General features: G+C 39.8%; 1 protein-coding gene across 1 annotated transcript in view; it reads left to right on the top strand.

Moving 5' to 3' along the window:
• LOC139725290 (ubiquitin-protein ligase E3C-like) overlaps positions 1-14780 on the top strand; it is a 32750-nt gene continuing 17970 nt past the window's right edge. The window contains exons 1-10 of the mRNA XM_071636379.1: positions 1-263; positions 2076-2195; positions 4118-4171; positions 4750-4959; positions 5468-5580; positions 8469-8620; positions 10369-10519; positions 11103-11350; positions 12327-12475; positions 13956-14137. Of these exons, the coding sequence (XP_071492480.1) occupies positions 2130-2195; positions 4118-4171; positions 4750-4959; positions 5468-5580; positions 8469-8620; positions 10369-10519; positions 11103-11350; positions 12327-12475; positions 13956-14137 (1325 nt within the window). The 5' untranslated portion in view covers positions 1-263; positions 2076-2129. The remainder of the gene's footprint in view (positions 264-2075; positions 2196-4117; positions 4172-4749; positions 4960-5467; positions 5581-8468; positions 8621-10368; positions 10520-11102; positions 11351-12326; positions 12476-13955; positions 14138-14780) is intronic.

Here is a 14780-nt window from a genome sequence, read left to right as displayed (position 1 = left end):
GCACCGGTTGCTGTTGCTGACAAAAGAAAATCCCCGAATCATGATTGTGGTTGGTCCAGAATGTTCGCTTGGGAAGTGATTTGAGTCTGCTGTGTGGGATTCAAGATTCGAAAGCTGATATTAATTGTATGAAAGAGGACGAGTTGATTCGGTATTCCCCACCTGCCTGGGAAGTTCAGTTCTGACTGAGTCTGTCGTTAGCAAAGAAAGGATACAGCGTAGCCTAGCCAGCCTGTCTGCTGTAGGGCGGTGTGTGTAGGTAGGTATGTAATACCATTTTCCTCCTCGCTCGCTGGCTGCCGATCGTCTACGAACTGTGTAAATAATGACGCCGTAAATCACTGGTAAAACTGGCTAAAACCATAATGTTAATGGAACAGTAACACTTGCGCCCAATGAATGGTGTCCATAAATACGGACTTAATGTTGGGCAAAATGTTAGTACGAAACGAAACATATAGGATAAGGACATTTTCACATCAAGTTGACTTTTAAGTATGAGTCGATCAGCATGATCAGTTGACCGACAAGTCTGTCTAATTCCGCGAAAAACTTCTCATTTATAATAAATGACATTTGCTGGGTCAGTTTTAAAAACTGACCCAGCAAATGTCATTATTATAAATGAGAATTTTTTTGCGGAATTAGATAGACTTGCCAGTCAACATGATCAGTAAAGTTTTAAAAGGTTCACTCAGCTACAGCTAACTTTACAAATTAAATTTATGAGTTAGAGGCTACATCTGTTTACATAACATTGGTAAATTTTAAATTTCTTCAGGAGAGGTGCCTTTGTCATGTTCACTCTGATCTTTTTTGGGTTTGCTGATCTAAATAGAGATCTACAATTAATGTAACTTTAGGGCGTACTCTGTAGTGGGGTCTATTGACTATAGCGTTTATCAGTTTGCATCCATGGGGAGGCAAGTGCTTAGATGTTGAATTAGATTAGCCATACTAGTGTCATTTTAATTAAATATTACTGGCAATACTTGATACTGCTCACCGCTCATGCATGTCCTAAATGAATGACAGGACAGGTGTAACCCAAAGAATTTGACCTGCAACTAATCAATGCAATCATTCCTGAAATCACACATACTTGTCATTGACAATTCAATTTATAGCAAGCCGCCCATAACTTGACCATAGCTCCATCCAAAGTTTGATCGCCAGCTGCATGTAAAGTAGGTGTCTAACACATTGACACTGTACACAGTACATTGAAACGGACACCCATCTATTTATAGCATTGCACGTAATGAACAAGCTTTCGCGCATGAGACTACCCGCAATGGTTTTGCATTCTTCACTCGAGATTTGATGATGCCGAAATACTGAAAAACCCGATAATAAACAAGATCAACAGCAAAACAATGACACCGTACATTATGGATGCACATTCATTGGAAAAGCATTACATGCATTTCACACGTATTGTCAATAGAGGGTAGGGGTGTTGGTTTCAAAACTACAGCACAACTGAGTGTGTTACAGTTTAAGATATTAACCCACATGTTCGAAGCCTGAGTTACCTTTTTAGCGTGTATCGCAAATCACATTTTTAATGCGCTCTTGTGAATTCAGAGTATTTTCTTTACATGTGAGTAAAATTTCAGGCAAATTGTGAGATATTTCAAATATCTGTTGATAGAAGAAACATTAGGGTGTCGAGGTGTTGGGCACCCAACTATACCTGGTACAATTGTAGTTCCTCCTATGCTCTTGCGTGCTGTCGAATTTCGTCACAGGAGGTCAAACTTTGCTGGATTTGGTGCAGGTTTTTTAGTGATTCAAATCTTTACAAGATCATTGAGTTGCTGAAAAGGTAGACCCTACAGTCTAGATCCTACATGCTTTCATTTGTGTGCCTTAACCATCATGTGCATTTAATAAACAAATGTACAGCAAGAGCAACAAGTTATACCTTCTCAATATTTTCAGCATTTTGTACATAATTTGTCATATGAAGAGAGAAAATTGTATGTGACATCGTGTTTCAGGATGTGATTGTTATGTAGAAATACCTAGATTCAAAGTTTTGAAATATCGTTAATTTTAATTTTTACTTGTAGGCCTAAACAGTGTAGAGACTTCATCGTTCCAGCAGCCACAGAGGAGGAGCCATCATGTATAGTTTTGATGGTGACTTTCGGAGGAGACCGGTGGTGTCATTGAGAGGAGCCAGCAAAAAGGTTAGCCCCTGTCAAATCACTGCTATCAGCTAGTCCTACGGGACATTTTCAGTGTCATGCTGCCATGCAGGAAGTGCCTGCAGTAGTCTGATGGTAGCTTTCTGCTGAATGAAACCTTGCTCACACCAAGCCAGAATACAGTACAACCTCCAGAAGCTGTGTTTTGTCTACCCTTGTCCACTATTTTATCCATGAACTGTTAAAAATACCTACCTCTGTCAACAGTAATCCCTTCAGGGTAGTTGCCAAGTCACCATCATTATCTAGGTCTGTCTTCAAAACTCTCTCCTATTTATCATCTCGTCATTTATATTATTCTATGATTTTACTTTATAATGTGATACACATCTTTACTTTGCTTTTGGTTTAATAGGTAATTCAATATTATGAAGTGTTTGTCTTAAATTACAGTTGTACCCCTTAAAATGTGTACAATGTATTATTTCCATACACTTGGCAAAGTAAATTGATAAACTACATGATACCTTTAATATACATAATGCTTTTCCTTGCACCACATCTAGAGATTTTCTTATATTTGGGAAGCTTTTATCTTATATCGTCATGACATGGTGCATGCCTGTTGCTGAGCAGGGTGTGCAAAGTTTGCTGCCTAGCATTGATACTTGCAGTAACATCAGGAGAATGGCGTAATGATTAAATGCGAGCGAGCGGAGCGAGCGAGCTTGAAAATTTTGACATTTTACAGTCCAAAATCTGCCGTTTGTAGCTATATTTTTTCGCTTTGGAAATTAAGGAGGTGGGGGCACATCGGGCGCAAATGCTGGCAATTACTGACAGCAACATCAGGAGAATGGCATAACGATTAAATATGAGCAAGCGAATCGAGTGAGCGTGAAAATTTTGACATTTTACAGTCCAAGAACTGCCGTTTGTAGCTATGTATTTTCGCTTTGGATATTATGGGGAGGGGGGTTCACGGGGCGCAGCTGCTCGCAATTACTGGTAGCAACATCGGGAGAATGGCATAAAGATTAAATGCGAGCAAGCGAAGCGAGCGAGCTTGAAAATTGTGACATTTTACAGTCCTCAAACTGCCGTTCGTAGCTAAATTTTTCGCTTTGGAAATTAAGGGGGGGGGGGGGTGCCCGGTGCACCTCCCCCCACCCCCCGGATCCGCCAATGGTAGTCAAGGGTGTCGGTTTATGTTCATGATTGGGGGAGGTATGACCAGCAAGGGGGCGTCGAAGTGACCAAGCAGGGAAGGATGTCCAAAATCTGCACTTTAGAGCATCCCCTAATCGATTGTGTTTGTGTGTGTGTTTTATATTCATTGAAAAATTAGGAAATAGCCCAGGTCAAGTCTTATCATTGGCAATGCAAGGCATTTTAATATAGACTAGTATGTAAAGCAACACTGCAAAATAAATGATCTAGCTTTGATATAACGAAGCGTAAGGTCACAAAGGTGTATATTCTACATCACATTACGCAACATTGCAGCGACTCTTTTTGCCGTTCGGATGTTCTCATTACACTGCGCATATCCTGCTTATATTCAGAATACCAACCAGGAATCACGCTGAATCACAATCTTTTGAACAATGTTTCACACTATATACCTCTTTAATTATGGTTAAAAGAAATCTTAGAAAAATATCTTATTTCTTGATCACCCTTTCATGTCGATTTCAAAAGCAGTTTACTAATTCTTGAATTACCATTTTGGTATTAAAGTTTTTTGGTTTTTTTTTACCAGTGGATTGGGGGGCACGTGCCCTCCCCATGGCCCCCCCCCCCCCCCCCATGTGCTCCTCAGTGAAGTATATCATATGAATTCCTTTGTGCTTTGAAATTATGCAAGTTAGAATTACATTCAGATGATGGATCTGATCTTCCTGTGTTGAAAGCTGTATGAGTGACATACATATTGCATTGTTGTGTGTGTTTTCCCCCAATAGGAAGCGACTGCATCTCTGTTACAAAGAAATCAAGAAGAGAGACGGAAGAGAGAAGTAAGTTGTGCAATAAAAGGTATCATATAAAAGTGCTTTCAATACAGATATTGCCTAGATTATGGTAATTAAAAGTGGTATATTGATTTTTATTATTGGCTTATGCCCTTGTGTCATCTGTGCAATCATTTGCTGAAGCATTTACAGTATAAATGCATGATCTCTACTTTCTGTGGACAGTCATTTTGTGTGGGGTTTTTTTTAGTGGCATATTTTCATTTATTTTATGAAGTGTATTGTCAAAAGATCCTATATTGGGGGGTAAAACATTCATGTAGTCCAGAAAACAGTGACTTTACTGTTTGTTTGTTTTATGTGTGTGTTTGTTTGTTTGTTTTATTTATAAAATACCTTGTACCAGTACACTGTATTGAAAGTTTGAAGTCATTACTTGCATTTTTGATGGACTGAATTCTGTTCAGTTATGATTGACTGAAAAAATACAGCTGACTCAACAGAGCAATTTGGAACATGATATAACAATGCAATGCTATTTTGATCTATGATGTATCAAAAGGGAAATACAGCATGTATGATTAGTTTTTTTTTTGGTTGCATTTTTGTTTGTTTATTTGCAGGCAGAAAGAAACCGCCTGAGAAGTGCCACAAAGATACAGTCATTTGTGCGTGGCTCCCTCTGTAGACACAAGCTAAAGAGAAGCCACCGACGGGAGTGGGATGAGAGAGTTGCAGCTGCGGCCAGAGAGCTGGTCGATGTCCAGACAATGTCCAGTCTGCAGAGATTATTGATTCACTTCTACAACTCCACAGAAGATATGCAGAGATTGGTAGGGGCACAAGATTCATTCGTTCTTCATGCCAGTATATCAATTTAGGCTGTCATTCAAACCAAAGTGGAAGAGTTATGTGGGATCTCCAGCTTGCTACCTCAAACATCTTTCATTCATGTGACTCATATCCACATTAGAGAATTTTTAGGAGATATTATAGATCAGTTGTCCAAGCCACCTAATAAAAATATTTCAGTATTGTGCCTCCTTTGTAAACAATAAATGTCATAATTGTAAAGTGTAACTTTGACTTTAGACAAGCAGAATTAGACATTTGTTTGATTTTATATGTTACTTCATTCTCAAGTATTGAAGTTGAAACTGTGTTTGCGATAAAAGACACCATATGATTTTCTCATCAAAATGAATATCTTCATTCTGTTCTTTGAATGTGATTCATTCACATTTTCTCTGACCTTTTTCTTTGTTTTACCTACCTGAAAGTGAAGAAATAATTCCTTGACAAGGTAATGTCTCATTCTCTACTAATTTTCTTGCCTTCCAGACCTGGTTGTGTCAGTGCCTCCTGAAGCAAAGAGAGACTAGCATCCGATTGTTACAGCAGGAGCACCAAACTTGGCTGCATCAAATGATGCACATCTTACAGATGTGCTGCAGGTCAGAGAATAATCATGGTTTGTTTTCAAAGTCAATGACAGTTTCTATAGCAGACTGTGTAAAGCGCTAGTTCTTCAGTGCCGGACAAATACTGCTTTATGGCAAAATGGAACAAATGTTTGATTCACTAATATACTCCTTGACTTGCAATGGTGAGGTTGAAGGGGAGGGGAGTCTCAATATTAGTATTGTAGTGACTATTCAAATCGAATGGAGAGCCACTAGAAAACATCCATAGTAAATGTCAGAGACTTAAGTTTACACTAGCATCAAGGTCAGCTTGAAGTAAAATGCCCCTCCCATCATCCCACCTCACCATTTCCAAATCCCAACTCACCTCCCCCATAAGAGCAAAGCAGAGAAGCCATACAAACACGTCAATAATGAGCATTAATGAAGGTGCTGTTGGTGGAACCCTTTGTTTAAACACAGCTAGATTCCTGATATTAAGGATTTTCCTGTCTTTCTGTCCAGTACAGTGAAACCCCGTTATAACGAGTTCAGTTATAACGAGGAACCGCTTATAACGAGGTGATCGTGTCGGTCCCGTTTTCTTTTGCGTGTAAACCTATGGCAAAACGAATCGGTTATAACGAGTTCGGTTATAACGAGATTCCGGTTATAACGAGGACATTTTTGGCGCATCATGACAAAGAAAAACATGAGAAATTTGGTCGGATATAACGAGGTACCATTTTTTGACTTGCCGCTTTTCAAACACGCGACAAACGAAACATTGAAAATCGAATTCACGCTATCCATGTCTTTTTCCCGTTTTGCAGAGAACGGTTCCTTCCATGTTTTCTTCTAAACCATGCAATAAGACATACTAATACCATCAGATGTTCCTACTAAATTATTAAACATAATCATTCGATTTTCTTTTTCGCGAGATCACACGCGTGCGTAATGTTGTAGGTCAGACCACAGCGCAACAAGGGAAAAAAGATAACGCACTCAAAAACTTTTCATGTAATGACACTCGTGGCAAATATGGAAATTGGAATGCGCGTGCAACTCAGCATTTATTATCCTTTCCATTTGTAGTCCCGACTTCCAGTTCTTTCGCTGGTGCTGGTGAGCAAATATGAGTGTATGATTATAGCCGAAATAATTAATGACTTCACGATCTCGCCGGGTGACAGTAGCGTAAAAATAAAACGCGAAGGGATTTTCGGAAGAAGATAAAGAACGCATCTTTAATCCCTTCGGGCGCAACGATAATACATTGTATGAGATTACAGCCGAAATGATTCATGAAATCATCGCATTCGCGCTGGGCACCAACAGCGTAAAAATACCCCGCAAGTTACGGTAAACGACGCACGTATGTTATTCTGAAATCATCGCGATCACGCCGGTTGACAGTAGCGTAAAAATAGTTAAATAGCGCATTAATCGGTGTTCAAAAAAAGAAACAAACGCATTTAACAATTTGAATAAATCTGGGTTTGTTTATTATCACAATTTTAACAACGCATTTCACAATGAAGATTTTCTTTCTTTCAGAATGGTCTATGAGGAGCAGATCTGCGTAAAAAGGATCACAACCTTCTAACTTCAATCCTGTCGCATATTTTTCAAGAACGGATGTACAAAACGCGAAGAGATTTTCGGAAGAAAAACAACAACGCATTTTAATCCTTTCGGGCACAACGATCATGCATTGTATAAGATTACAGCCGAAATGATTCATGAAATTATCGCATTCCTCCTTGACACCAACAGCGTAAAAATATCTCGCAAATTACGGTAAACAACGCATTTATGTTACTTTATTTGCGCTGGCGTTTAGAAAAATTTAACAAACGCATTTTATACAATCTGATTTTAATATAATATAGAAATAAAAATGATATAGATATAGAATAATTTCCCTTTATTCTCTCGATAATAATGAGCCATAATTGTGTAATAAAACGCAAAGGATGTTCTTAACTTTCGTTAATGGGTATATTATAACGTCGTCCTTATGTTTTTCTTTGTTTTTGATGCGTACGGTTATAACGAGGTACCGGTTATAACGAGGTAATATCGCCGGTCCCACGGACCTCGTTATAACGGGGTTTCACTGTAATGGAAGAAGTTGGATCTGTGATGATCCCTATACCAAGGTTGATGTTCTATAGGGATGATATACATCTAGGTAAAACTTACTTTTCATGCCTTCATTACCCTAGTATCACATTACCCCCGTGACCCTTCCAACCTTCTTCTTCCCCCTCTCCTCCGTGGTTCTTCTTCCTCCCCACTGACTTCCAAACTCTTTACATAATTCTTACTCTATTTTAATTTGTAATTCTCCATAAGGCATAATATGAGATCCCACTCGTGCATGCGCCAACAATTCCCTCACAATATAGCGCCATTCTGAAATGTCTCTCGCCGACTAGATTTCTAAATCGTGATCTATCACCGTATTCCCTTGACTTCGTTGTTATTCGAAGCTTCTACGTTTTTGTTTGGATGCTAGTAGTTTACGTGCGAAACTGATTTTGATTATTTTCCTGCCGTGCAGAGGAAAATTTTCATTGGTTGGTTCAGACTTTTCAGTTCGCATGGAAGGGAATGCAGCAGCGGAGATGAGGCCGGCACAGCCGTGCTCTACACCTGGAACTTCGGCCCAGATGCATTAATCCTTACAATTGTCCGTGTCTCCTATCCTGCCTTCCTTGGTGCAACCTCAACTTCCAGCTCACCACTGCCCTTTGACTCTGACTATATACCTTCAATACCCTCTCCCTATGTTGCTTCCATCCTCCTCTCTCCTCAGTCTATTTTCTTCTTTCGCCAAACCACAGTCCTTTCAAAGACTACATACACATGTTGTTACCACAAATCTCTCTTCCTATTAACTCTTGAATCATCTTGATATTTCTTATCTCCAGACTCCTTGAAGCCCCTTCGTCTACACCAGTCCCCATGCCCCTCAGGATGCTGGAGGTCTACACTGATCTCAATACCTATCAACAGTATGGAATAGCCCTGGAATATGCAGTCAGGACTGTAGCATCGCTACAGATGCATCTCGTCCAAAATGGTGAGTCATTCTCCCATTCATGCATCTACTCATTTACACATTCACTCATTTGTTTAGTTCTACATGTTTGTTTCCTATCTGAATATTTAGCATGGTATAACTTGTCGGTTGAGAATGAGAAGGGAGTTACGTTGTCTCGAACACTATGGGCTTAGTGGCAACTTCAAGCCCTTCTCATTCTCACCCAACAAACTTTTATACTGTATTTTTTTTCAACTCAAGGTAGGAGTGTATTTTTAATGCCATTTATTATACCCCCGCCAAACGAAGTTTGAAGGGGGTATATAGGAATCAGCAGACGGTCGGGCGGTCGGGCGGTCGGGCGGTCGGTCGGTCGGGCGGTCGGTCGGGCGGTCGGGCGGTCGGGCGGTCGGTCCGTTGCAAATCTTGCGTCGCGAACTACTTCCTCAGTTTTCAACCGATTCCCATAAAACTTGGCACAGATGTGTGCCTTGGGTTGTAGATGTGCAAGACGTATTTTTTGACAGTACCCAAAAGTACGTTGCCATGGTAACGGCATATTATGGGCAAAAATGGGTACAAATCTTGCGTCGCGAACTCCTCCCACAGTTTTTGATCAATTTTTATGAAATTAAGTTCAGATGTTCATCTGAATATGTTAATGTGCAAGACACATATTTCCGCAGTGGCAAAAAGTGCGTTGCCATGGTAACGGCATGTTATTGGTAAAATATAGGGCAAAATGCTTCATGGCAAAACTACTTCATCAGTGTTCTTCCAATTCTCATGGAATTCATATTGAATGTTTGTCTTAGGATATAGGTCAGCATGACACATTTCTTGACAGTGACAAAAAGTATGTTGCCATGGTAACAGCTCACATATTATGAGCCAAAATGATGGAAAATTTTGTGTTGCAAACTACTTCCTCAGTTTTTGCCCAATTTCCATGAAACTTGGTACAGATGTGTGCCTTTGGTTGTAGATGTGCAAGACGCATTTTTTGACAGTACCCGAAAGTACGTTGCCATGGTAACGGCATAGTAATGGCAGAAGATCAAGGAAAGATCTTGCGGATTTAACTACTTCCTCAGTTTTTTGACCAAAGCTTATGAAATGTGGCACACACCTTGATCTTGGTGGGAAGATGTGGAAGACATATTTTTCGGACGTGTCGGAAGCTGCGTTGCCATGGTAACGGCATATAAATGGCAGAAGATCAAGGAAAGATATTGCGGATTGAACTACTTCCTCTGTATTCGACTGAAGCTCATGAAATGTGGCACACACATTGGTCTTGGTGGGAAGATGTGCAAGACATATTTTTTGGACATGTCGGAAGCTGCGTTGCCATGGTAACGGCATATTAATGGTGGAAGATCAAGGAAAGATCTTGTGGATTGAACTACTTCCTCAGTTTTTGACAAAAGCTTATGAAATGTGGCACACACAATAGTCTTGGTGGGAAGATGTGCAAGACATATTTTTCGGATGTGTCGGAAGCTGCGTTGCCATGGTAACGGCATTTAAATGGCAGAAGATCAAGGAAAGATCATTCCTTGGGTAAGACTGTCGTCACGGGGCGGGGGTATTAATCACCTTAAGTGATATTTCTAGTTTTTATCGCCCCCTCCATACCCATCTGCCACCTTTTCAGCCACATCTCACCCTCATTTTTTTTTTTCTGTACAGGATGCTCAAAATCTTATCTTCATAGTAGAAATGATACCTGCTGGATATCAAAGTTGTCATGGTGTGACCGAGGATAATGTTTTCTTTGTGTAAAGGTTATTACAAGAGTGTGAGATGTTTCATCAATGAGAGACTCCCTCCAGGCATCGACTTCACTCGACCTCCTCCCATTGCTCAGACAGCCTTGGACCTTACACTCAGACCTGTCCACATCACAGCCACCAGCCCAGCACTAAGAGGTCAAAGGTCAGAACTCCTACGTGTCTAATCATATATACGTGCTACCATATGCACTGACATTGTATGAAAATGAAGCTATGCAACAATTACAGCCAAAAAAGATCACTAACTTCTTAGAAATAGTTCAAATCTCTGAGTGACATCATACTTGTAATATTCAATAGACAGTAGTGCTAGAATAGACTGTTTACGAAACGGTTTGCTATGGTACTGACATTTTTTTCTTATATACCCTGATGTTGATAGCATCATTGTCACAAGTTATGTAAGCCTGAGTATTTCTTTCTCCATTCAAACTTTCCTATACAGCAGATGCCACAAAGTCTGATAATATTCATAATTGTGCCACTATAATTTAACCAAGCATCTTCAAGCTGTGATGATTTGTATTCTGACCATGAGAAGCTGTAGCCTCTGGTGCTCATATTGTAGATATTGGGATGAATTCTGAAGAGGGAACTCGTGTAATTTTATGTTGTCTGATGTGCATTTTATTGATTGCTTGTGTGTAGAATGATTTAATGTGATGCTTCTGAGATGCATTCAATACATGATTGATGTGACTTTTGTTTGTTTGTATTGTCAATAGGAATCTGGTCCTGTGTTCATTGTGCCAAGAACTGCTATGCAGACAGTCCTCAGAGCAGATCAGTGAGTTCCTGATCCCAGCCCTAGCCCACAGGAAGAGTGGTGTACAGCCAGAGCAGCTGGTAGAAGCCCTGGTCCCAACGGTCAGCAGTGGGGACATGTCACTGGACAGTCAGGGAGTACAGCTGGGTGTGGAGCCATCGCCATGGTTACTATATGCAGTCATGACGATAGTTGGGCCATATATTGGTGAGTTATTGTCCATGTGTGTCTGTGTATGTTAGTAGAAGGCTTAGCTTTGTGACCCTGCACCACAAAACAGACAAAAAGTCACCAGACATAAAATTTTAGTCAAGAGCATATTCTGATAAAGCAGACTCTAAGCTTTAAAATGATGTGTTACTCAAATCTAGATATCGAAAAGAAAGCACACACTTAGGAAGAGTGTGAACTGAGAAAAGAGGCTCTGAAGTACAGTATCTATTCAAGCGCTTAATTTTTACCAAGCCGAGCTGGTTGTGTGATGAATGGGACAAAAACCAGGATGTAAACCACCGGAGTATATAACAATGAAAGGATTATCAGATTAGACTGAAATTACGTATGTCTTATTAACACATTCTGTCCTTAATTAATGCTAACTTTCAAAGTAGTAGCATCATCCTTTCAAAAGTTATAGGAGTTGAAAGTGAAGAGTGTGTACAAGATTTTTAAGAAATGAAAAGGGGACTCTAAAGACACTCTATTCTGCCAAAAATGTTCGAGATAATCTGCTAAAAAAAACACACTTTTCTGCCGGTTTTATGATCCCAAATTTTGGCATAATGTAGAAGGAGACTTGCTCTTTCAGAAAATATAAAGAAGTCAAGATCGGCTCGGTTGACCCATTTCACCTATTTTCAGTCCTCACACAAAATCAATGTGTGCGACTTTTTGTTCGTTTTGTGATGCACGGTCACATATGTACTTGTATGATGTAGGCTGCCTTTGGAAATAACGTAAGAAAATGTTCAAACTACGGTCCAAGACACAAAATATTGTAGCATGATAATCGTACTATGCAGTAGTGATGATATTAACAGATAGGAAAAGACAATCATGTGACTAAGATGTACACTGCTATTTTATTAATTTCATGTGACACAAACAGACTTGATATTTAAATGAAAGGCTCTTCTAGTCATCTGAGATTAGTGTGTACTGTTGATTCCTCCCACTGCTGTAGATGAATTCCCTCCTGATCTTGTGATCCGATATCTCCTACTCCTGAGGGCTCTCCTTCCCACCTTACCCAGCGCTGACAGACTCCACCTCATGATGATGGCTGACGATGACTCCGACATGGAGGAGGACTTGGAGAGGGACATTGGAGAAGTAGGTCAATCTGGAAAAAAATTCAGTGAAATATCCCCAACCGTAGCAAACAAACATACAAAGAGCTATGAGTAATCCTTTGTGTCTATTAGCAGCCAGATGTAGACATGGAAGAAGATTTTTGGATGATATGACAAGAAGTTAACCCATATCAGGCCACCTACGGGATATTCCGTAGTTCGTCCAAACGTCGCAGGGGCCATATACGGAATATCCCGTAGTTAATGAAATGACATATAAACGACGTCATTCCAAAGTTCGTTCACTTTCTAACCTTTGACATCATATCCCAAAATGCTTTGCTACACTGTCTGCGATAATTCAAGAAGGTTTTGCCAGTCGAACGCCAACAATGTGTGTTTACATGGAATAACGCTAATAACCACGAAGCATCAGTGGGTGTTATCTACAGCTGTACGGAATGCTCAATTTTGGATTTTCAGCAGCAGTTTTTGAGGAGGTTTAACACACCTGCCGGGCGATGATTCGACTGTGATAATAGTCCCACATGTACATCCACATGTATGTACAACAATTGTATAATTCAGTCGAAACTGAAAAGCTGTAGAAGTGTATCTATCGTGAAGAGTTTCGCTTCAACAAACTATAGGATGCACACATTATACTGTCGATTTCCCAAGCACTCGCAATGGCTTCATCATCATTTACATAAACATAAACCTGCAATTATTGTATCAATGGTCATGATATTTATATGTCTAGAAAACTGACACTCTGATCATTTAATTTTCGGTACTGGATGTGTAAAATTACAACATTTACTATTTTTAATCCATGAATGAAAGCCATCAAACAGATTGATTTCGTAACTTTTGGATGACTGTACTTCACTTCTGCTGAGTACTATGACTGCACTGTGCATTGAATGGCAGCATGTCATATGCCATTTTAAAGAAAATTTTATCGTCTTTCAAATGACATATAACTTGTTTATGTTTTGTTCATTGCTTGCTAATGAAGAGCGATGTTTGGAGAGTTGTCTGCCTGTCGGCATGTGTGTACAAACGGTGTTGGGCCACTGCAGTGTTTGTTTACACAAGTGCGTTTGCCCGATATGGGTTAAGTTCTGTAAAGGTCAAGGTTGAAAAAGATACCACACCATCCAACAAACACACACACACAGGAACTCTAATCTCACTTGTCTAATGCCGTTTTGGTCTCATCCAACATGTGATGATCGAATGGGTTTAGCTGTTTTGGTGTTAAGATGATGTGCTATAGTGTGTTATAGTTATCAAATCCTTCATTAAAGGAATCCTGTACCCTGATTGGCCTACATAGCATCATGTGACCAAACATATCATAGCTATGTTGAAGACAAGATGACTGTGACATCGTATTCATGGTATAGTGCACAATATACCATGAATATGATGTCATGTTTGCGGTATAGTCATTTGATAGCGTGAGTATTTGTTTACTGTGCCTAAACTGTCTTACATTTCTCTATTCATCACAGTTTGGCAATGCGTCTACCATCTCAGAGATCCGAGAACAGTGTGTCAGACAGGTCAACTCCCCGGCTCATGTCAAGTGTCTGATCGCCACGACGACACAGGGCAATGTCCCCGCCCTCACAGCCCTCTGTACATTGTGCCACGCCCTGATGGTGGACCACAAACTTCATGTACCCAGGAGCAAGTATGTCACTCCATTTTGACAAAGTCCTCTATGAAATGATTATCCACAATTACAACTCTTCTAAAAGTAATGACTCTTATACTCAGGATTATGCACAGTTGGTGTTGATGTTGTGGACGGTAGGGGAATCCCCATACATTAGACTTTACACAAGACACTTTATGCCATATCAAACTCTGCTTTGCACATATTTCTGCATGAAACCATTTAAGTTGATACGTCAGAAGCCAATGCCTTTTCATTGTCAGTTACAGTAAAGACTTGATGAGCAACCAGCAATGAAGGCACAAGGAGAATAAAGGAATTGAATACCAATATATTACATGTAAGTGTTGTAAGATTGAATTACAGTGCATCATTTTGTTGACCCAGATACCATCGATAGTTGGAACTATTTTGCACATATATAAGGATCCAGTGGCAAGCAGAGGCCACTCTCTGTAATACTTTGTTCACAAGAACATGTGTGTTTTATTATTATTTTTTTTTTAAAATCTTATCATTAAAGGACAAGTTCACCTTCATAGACATGTGGGTTGAGTGAATGCAGCAATTTTAGTAGAACATATCAATGAGAGTTTGAGGAAAATCGGACAATCCGTTCAAAAGTTATGAATTTTTGAAGTTTCTTCTCAGTCACGGC

The sequence above is a fragment of the Diadema antillarum genome, unplaced genomic scaffold (genome assembly GCF_040938485.1).
Source record: "Diadema antillarum isolate AM-2024a unplaced genomic scaffold, OU_Dant_1.0 seq00000030_RagTag, whole genome shotgun sequence".
Lineage (NCBI taxonomy): Eukaryota > Metazoa > Echinodermata > Echinoidea > Diadematoida > Diadematidae > Diadema > Diadema antillarum.
The sequence above is the reverse complement of the archived record's forward strand: the minus strand, read 5'-3'. Positions and strand labels throughout refer to the sequence as shown.